This window comes from Salvia miltiorrhiza, chromosome 7 (genome assembly GCF_028751815.1).
Source record: "Salvia miltiorrhiza cultivar Shanhuang (shh) chromosome 7, IMPLAD_Smil_shh, whole genome shotgun sequence".
Classification (NCBI taxonomy): Eukaryota; Viridiplantae; Streptophyta; class Magnoliopsida; order Lamiales; family Lamiaceae; genus Salvia; species Salvia miltiorrhiza.
Window position 1 is genome coordinate 44593498 of NC_080393.1, and position 8008 is coordinate 44601505.

Here is an 8008-nt window from a genome sequence, read left to right on the forward strand (position 1 = left end):
GTGTATGTTTGATATATAATATTGGCGGAAAGATTTGTTATCGGTAACGATGGAAGTCAAGTGTCGAAGCACAACCAATCCTCAATGACAAGTCAAAAGAGCGTAACTGCCCTAACTATTCTATTTGACATAAAAAAACTCATTCAATAACCCCAAACAAAAACATATAGGTGTTCATTATTTCCCAAATCATATATTATTGAACTCGAACATGACATGTGGAACAAGATGAATTGGAATAACACACAATAAAGAAATTTCTAGAGTTTCTACGTAACCTCTATAGTCATCTCATACTATTCCTGGTTAATTGCCCCAGAAAACAAAAACCTAAAAAGAAGATTATCCCTTTCCTGCAACACTTGCAGTTCAACAAGGTGTTAATATCACATTGATTGAAGCTTATCAATTCAATTTTGGATTGGATCAAATCCACATTTAGGTAAAACAAAAGCTCAATCTCCGCAATCAAAGAGATCATTGCAAATATACAAAGTATATATTTTCATAGAACTCAAGGCTTATGTTTCCAACTTCCACACTAAACTTTACACATTATCTTATTCTTTTTCTACTCTAGCCTATATTTCACATTTCTATACAATAGTTGCTTCTATATACAATGTGGTATACAAACTGCTAATACTTGAGTAACACAAACACAGCTACACCTCCAAACCTTTTCTTTTATCTTTCTTCTTCATAAAGGTTAATGCAAGTGTTTTAAGTTAATATGTAGTTTGAGTTTGATCCCTATATTTCTATCATGAGACCTCCCATGGGGGATCTATGGGGAATACCCTTTCTCCGCTTTGCAGACCGGAAATTCACGGCCACCCGCGGCGGCGTCGACGGCGTGAAGCTAGGGAATCTCGTGGTGTTCCGGCCGTGGCTACTGCTGCTACTGTAGGAGTCCTCGGACTCCGATGCCACCGCCTTCTTCTCCGGCGACTGCCTCCGAATCTTTAGGAAGTTCTTCGATGTTCCAACAATCTGAGAATCAAGAAGCAATCAAGAAAACCATAAGTCAACTCTTTAGGGATGTTTTAGGATTAACCAAAATAGATAAAAATAATTCGATAGGTTGATCAATTATTGAACATGGATTGAAACTTTAGGAAATTCCAATCTATTGATAATATCTATCATAGGTGCTAGTAAGTAAGATGAAAATACTCAATCATGACGCCACATTAATCGATTATCACAAAAATGCAATGAACCAAATCCTCATCACTACTGCATCACCACCATTGCATTTAATTAACCCTTTTTTCAATCAATTTGGAATGCTTTTGCAATCCATCAGTAGCTGAAATTACCTTGCAGCCGAGAGAGCAAAAGCGGAAGGAGTCGAGGAGGCTGCGATCGCATACTTCGCAGGTGTTGGTGACGCCTTTGCCCGGGCGCGGCTGCGGCCGTTCGTTCAAGAAGACAACCTTAGCGCTGTTGATTATGTATGTCTGAACAGAGCTTATGTCCAAATACTTCTGGATTTCATTCACTCTGATCACATCGTGGTACGATGACCTCCTTATCTGCGATCAAAGTCCATCATTCATCAATAAAAATCACAAGAAAATAATCGAATACATGAGCATCAATGGCAAATCCAAAGTCAACGCTGCTGGCCATTAAAAGAGAAAAACCCCAAAATGCTCAAAGTGGATGAAGAAATCGAAAAGGGGGTTTCTCTTTTTTATTCTTGTGCAAGAATCGATTAAAAAACAGAGAAAAAGGCACCTGAATAGCGCGGTGGTCGCGGTGATGAGACAAACAGAGAGAGCAGAGGGCGCCATTCATACAATCCAAACAGTACATATTGCATTCGCTCTTGTGAGAATCGGCGTGAAATTTGCAATGAACGAAGAACTGCTCCTTCAGCAGAGGCTTCAGCCATGGCGGCCATCGGTTCTCCTCCTCATCGCTTCCCTGCTCACCCACAAAAAAATTATTTTCAAGCAAAATGTCAAAAACCTAGTAAAAATGGGGAAAGCAAAATGCCCACAAACATTGATCAAAGAGTGGAGCATTAGTTACCATGATTCTCCTGTTCTTAGGCTTGACTTCAGAAACAGGGGTTTCTTGATTTTCAATCGCCAGCCTTTTTTGCTTTCTTAGAGAGAGAGAGAATAGTTTCTTTATCAGCTCAATTGCTAATGAGCTTTCATTCCTCAGCCATTCGTATTGTTCGAAAATGGTGGTGGTGTGTGCGTGCGTTTTCTAGAGGAAGGTTATTGCTATATGAGATGGAAAAAAGGAAAGTGGACTCTGGAAAGTTTTGAAGTGGAGGCGGTGTGTGTGTGCGCGCGCGCGTGTACAAGACAAGGGTGTTGTGGGGGGTGGGGGGTGGGGGGTGGGGTGGTAGGGGGGTGTTGTCGTTCTTATCCTTTGAACTTTGAAGTCTACATACATAAACAAAGCCGGACCTAGCTCCGAGGCTGAGCCGCAGCATAGTTTCTTTTTTATTTTAGATCTTTCCAATAAGCAATATTATAATAGTGTATTTCTTTGTTGGCTTTCATTTTCACGGCTTGACATATTCTCGACTTGATCTTATCGATTAACACGAAATATGTTTATTAATACCCCATAGTTTAAGATAAATGTCATATCAATGTAAAAGAGAAAGGGAATTTTGTGGTGTGCTGCGATATTATTGAGCGCAATATTAGATCTTTGTTAAATTTGTTGTTCACTAAATTAAGTACTCCGACATCTTATTTGGTGGATGGGATATTTGGTTAGTGAGTTGGCGCATTAGCTTGATTCCTTTCATTGGGTTTCTTAGTTGTAGCGAAGAATCTACATTCATACATATTTTTTTCATGCTAATTATAGAAACTATTCTATTTTAAATAGGTTCATTTGACAATAATCATTATTTCCGGTTCAGACCTCTCTTAAACAGGGTACCAAACATCTTTGTTTATTTAATTATTTTAGTTGGGGAGGCGAGTCTTAAATTTTCTCCATTATATTTATATTTTTGTGTCAGTCTGGATTTATAAATAGACAAACAGATAAGGTACTAAACTGTAATTCAGAAACCGATGCATGTTAAAATTTATATTTTCTATATATCAATCAGTAGCTCAATAATATTTTTGATAATTTCCTAAATCTTTTACATATTGCGTTTGTGTGAAAGGTTTGAGTTCGTGAGTCATTCAACTCTCTTTTAAATTTATCTTCTCCACTCTTTTTAAGATTTTTTGTTTTCAATTTTAATTTCTAAGACATTTTACTTTCGAATTATTATATTTCAATTCGATTTTTTTAGTAATTCAATTTTCCCCTTAATTATTGTAGACATAAAAGGGAATATATCTTTCACAAACAAAAAAAGTGCTTATGAGATAATTATGTAAAATCTGTTGTCTTATTGAGGCATATATAGGTGGTCTTCACTTGAGGCTTCAACAACATATATAAAGGGTAAATCAAAGAAACTTTAGATATATTATCATGCAGGGTCATGTAAGTATTCTTTTACGTAAGATATTCTTACTGATCAAGTACTAATTATACTTACTTTTATATGTTTTTAATGGTTTTTAAGATGTCAATTTCATAGGAAATTAAGTGTTTCATAATTGTTTTGTACTTAAATTATTTTATCTTATGAAATGTGATACTTGTTCGTAATTTGATGGACTTTTTAGAATGATTGATGATGAATTTGGTAAAATGATCTGAACAAACGTAGAACTTCATCTTGATACGAGTTCGTGGGCATAAACGGATCGAAAATCAAAATTCAAAAGAGGAAGATATGACCAAAATAAAACACTACGTGAAGCTTCAAGTGCCCCACGCTCTTCTGATAGCTTCTAATTCAACTTTCGAATCTTCTAGCCTATTTTCTCCAAAAGCTCGAACATTGGATGGACAACGAATGACGAGAAACTGGTTAAAGTCGTTGATGGAGAGGGTGTTGCGATGCCCCATCAACTCAAACTTAATAACCTTCGTTCCGCGTTCAATTCTGCTCAGATTCTTCACCACAAAGGTTTGGATGAACTCCCTCGCCAAACCCTCGTAAACCTTTTCGAACCAATCCAAAAACTTATCCCAACCTATTGCTCTTAAATACTTCCTGACCTCTTCGTCCACACCTAGGGTTTTCAAAACTATGAAATCCACAATCTTGGGCCCGATAATGCCTCACATTGGAGGACCCATAAACCCTACATTCTTCGGCCCTTCATACGACTTTTATTTCTTTCCCTTTCTTTGTTGGCCTCAATCTCACAGGTGTCTCGGCCTTCCGCTTTCTTTTGACCTGAGACGACGAGGACGTTGTTTTCGTTGTCTCTATTTTGGTCTCGATGGTCTCCTTCTCTTCAGCTTGCTCTTCCTCTTGCCTTGTTTCCTCCTTCTGCTCAACCTCTTTCTCGGCGTCTTCCGCGACTGCTTCCTCTTCGGCCTTTTCGTTGCTTCTTTCTTTTCCTTCGTTTCTTCCTCCATAGGGACTGGAGAGGAGGCGGTGGCTTTCTCTGGACTTTATCCAGTTGAGGAAAACTCTGACTCAGGGGCGGTGTGCCTCTTGACTTTCTCTTTGATCGCCGGCACTTTGATGCACTTTCTTTTCTTCGGCGGCTCTTTCTTCGGCTGGTCTACCTCCGGAGCTTCCTCGGTCGCCTTTTTAATGGGGGTCTTCACTTCTTCAGTTTTAGCCGGTGAAGGTGATTTAGGGGAAGGCTCAGCTGGGGTTTTATCTACAGAAGACGCGGCCATTTTTCCTTTGCACTTTGATTTTGGAGGTGTTGGAGTGGTGGTGAGGTCGATGTATAATTTGAAAGAGTAATGTTAGCATAAATGTTGTCAACATAATGTTAATATAACATCAAAGCTAACATGCAGCGGAAATGAGTAACACACAGGAATACATTTTCTCGAATTATATAACTATAACGTGTGAGTGCCTCAAGGCTAATTCACTATGATCATCAACAATACAAAGTACAGATTCAGATCTCTCTGGTAATTTATCTCTACAGATTAGTTGCCTAAGATAAATCTATCTATCTAGAACTGCACTAGAGTGTTGAATCAACACATAAACCAAACAGCCGAATAACTCAGAGTTAATCGGACAAAGATCAACCTGCTACGCTCCAATGTCCTTGTACTTCAATTCTTGCCCTTGACCTCCACCAATACAAAGTGAGACTTTACAGATTAGTTGCCTACGTCTCATTCGCCAAAGCAATACTTGAAGAACCGATGTCACGTTTGCAACAGGAAAATGACATTATGGTTGTGGGTGAATGTTAGGTCGATGATAATGCAATTCCAAAACGTACGAATGAGATAGGCTTCTTGCTGCTTTTATAGACTTCCAAGTCGTGGTTAGTTTGTCCCACTTCCCACTTCTAGAAGCTTCCTATAACCGCTGCAGTATACCTCCAAAAACTGTCAGTTGACCAGCCAAGAATTTTGGTTGAAAAGATCATAGGTCCTGAAATAATAGAAACAAACTACGCACTACTTTGAACCATGATTAATCACCATTCCACTTATTAAAAACGTGGTCAACTACCACAAAACCGTTATTCCACAAACAAAGAATAATAAAACGTGAAAGAAATGTAAAGATTAAATATTTATAGTTACCAACGGAGAGTCAAATTTCAGCTTCAAGGCAGACTCAAGAATGTTGGCTAGTAATGTTGACAACAAAAATGTTATCAACATTCAACCCAACATTGACTCTAATAAACATTGACTCTAATAGACTAAATTTACATTAAGAGACGTTTACTTTGCATTATTGATAATATATTTGATTACGTATTTTTATTCTTAATAGTAGGATTTCTCCAATTTCATCTTTTTAATAGGATAATAATCAAGCAACAATAGCTTAAATAATAAAAATAATCAAAGACTTTGAAATATTCAAAAGTTTCAATAAATCAAAGTAAATAAAAAATTAACTTTATTATTTTTATCAATCAAAATTAATCCTAAAAAAATAAAAAATCGTTAAAAGTAAATATTTTATACTAATTATTAAGTATTACGCAACATTATCTTTTTTAAGTTGGAAGAAAATTATCTGCTATTATCTAGAACCAATGGTTTGTTATAATAATAATAAAAGACAATTGTATCACGCTAACTATATTTTAGCTTACTAAATATTTTAATCAACTTTTGTATCATGATTAATGGCTTCTGCGTTGAAGTCAATTACATTCTCTACTATTACTAGACAAAAGAACAATTAACATTTGTATATCAACTTCCTAAAAAAAAACATTTATATATCAACGATGGCAATTGATCCGTGCTGACGGGGTCGCTGGACCACTCGATTAACTGCTTTTTAATTAAAACTATTATATTCTCCCCTGGTCGGAAATATATTTTATAATTTTAAATTATATAAAAATAAATAAGTCTTACAGGAAATCGGTTCTAACTAAAACACCATAAATAAAAGCTAGTCATTATTCTACAAATAAGACGCTCATAGTGCTACGCTCCTTTGCTTACCATCACTCATGTGCGGGTTTAATTCTCAAGAGCAACAATATTTTACTTGTTTTAGTATTATATTATTTATTAACCATACCTCTCTTCATATCAATGATTATTTTTTTTACAATAATAATATTTGATGAAATAAACAAAAAGTACAAGTTCTCGTGACTAAAAATAATAATTATCGTGAAAAAAGTAACGTTTACAAACATTACCTTTCTACTTTTCATCACAATATAATAATTATCTTGAATTATTCATGTTTTTCAACCGACCTACGACCCGCGACCTGCGCCCAGCCTGTGAGAATATTAAACTTAATTAACATTCGATTTGTCCGATGATCGTCTCTTGCATTATCTTAATTCACCATACATCGATTAAACCTAGCATACATCTATTAATTTAAGTATTGCACATCGAAATACCTTTCTTGGTTCTCATGCATTTTTTCTTTGCATGCCAAACAAATCGTGTTGAAAATACTGCATATGTAAGTTTCCTTGCTTCTAGATAGATCTTATTTGACTCAAATCACGTTAAGAACTTGGTTTCTCTAACTGTATCTTTACTTAAAACCTGATCAATTGTATCTGACTTCGAAAATACTATGTTTTGCTCATTTTGAAGATGAAACTCAACCTTTGAATAGGAGGGGGTCTTTTACTGTTGTCACATCCCAATTCCTGAAGGAATAAATGTATATCGAGGTGCGACCAATTCAAAGGAATAAACAAGGAAAAATCGTGCTTAATAATAAGACAATAAATGAGGCAACCATTTTGAATGAAGAAAGAAAGACGTCAAATGATGCTAGTCAATCAACACAAAGCTAAATCTTATAGGATCACAAGTTTTGTTTCATTGTTCTGATAACCAACACTCATCATATTAGTACTAGAAGTCACGAGTCGGTGCTCGACAAAGAAGTCATTCAGAGTATAGATATAGAATTCTTAAATTTTAGGTAAACGAAAGACAAGATACTAGTTAGTGCTAAAGTGGAAGTCAAAATGCAGAGTTGAACTTTAGCCTCAGCTTTGCCCCTCACCACCAACCAGTCAACCTGAAAATATTTAAAAATATTTTGACTAAGTACTAGTGTACTCAGTGGGCATCCATTTTCTGAAACATCTCACATTTTACAGTTTATCCAATCATTTAAAACATGACTTAGAAGGTTTTAAATAAAAATGCTTCTAAGCATGCAAAATCATTTCATTCATTTGACACCATATTAGGCTAAAAGAGAACCTTGATTGATACATTTACAAGCCTTAAACTAAGTAGAACACACAAAATATTTTATTGGATGAACATATTAGCATTTCATTGAAACATTTATAGTATATATAACTCAATAATACTTTTGTAAAGTAAGATGACATTCTGGATAGGCAAAGCGTGACGGTAATAATCATGAAAACTTGTTTTGAAAAAGTAGTGCTAACTCTATTGGTCAGCAAAGCCTACAAAATAGTTTAATCTTAATAGGACATATAGCACTAGCCTTAAT

The 8008-nt window shown here is 35.7% G+C and overlaps 1 protein-coding gene across 1 annotated transcript; it reads right to left on the reverse strand.

The window, feature by feature from the left end:
* Positions 1–487: 487 nt before the first annotated feature.
* LOC130996275 (protein RGF1 INDUCIBLE TRANSCRIPTION FACTOR 1-like) lies at positions 488–2465 on the reverse strand. The gene is made up of 4 exons (XM_057921788.1): positions 2041–2465; positions 1744–1932; positions 1323–1538; positions 488–993 (listed from the first exon to the last, which is right to left on the reverse strand). The coding sequence occupies exons 1-4, from the start codon at positions 2041–2043 to the stop codon at positions 754–756; spliced, it is 648 nt and encodes a 215-aa protein (XP_057777771.1). The 5' UTR covers positions 2044–2465; the 3' UTR covers positions 488–753.
* Positions 2466–8008: the final 5543 nt, after the last annotated feature.

Excerpts from the sequence above, each read along its gene's own strand:
- LOC130996275 (XM_057921788.1), bottom strand. Across the intron at positions 1,539-1,743 it reads GCGACCACCGCGCTATTCAG|ATAAGGAGGTCATCGTACCA; the intron begins GTGCCTTTTTCT and ends CTTTGATCGCAG. Across the intron at positions 994-1,322 it reads TTTGCTCTCTCGGCTGCAAG|ATTGTTGGAACATCGAAGAA; the intron begins GTAATTTCAGCT and ends CTTGATTCTCAG.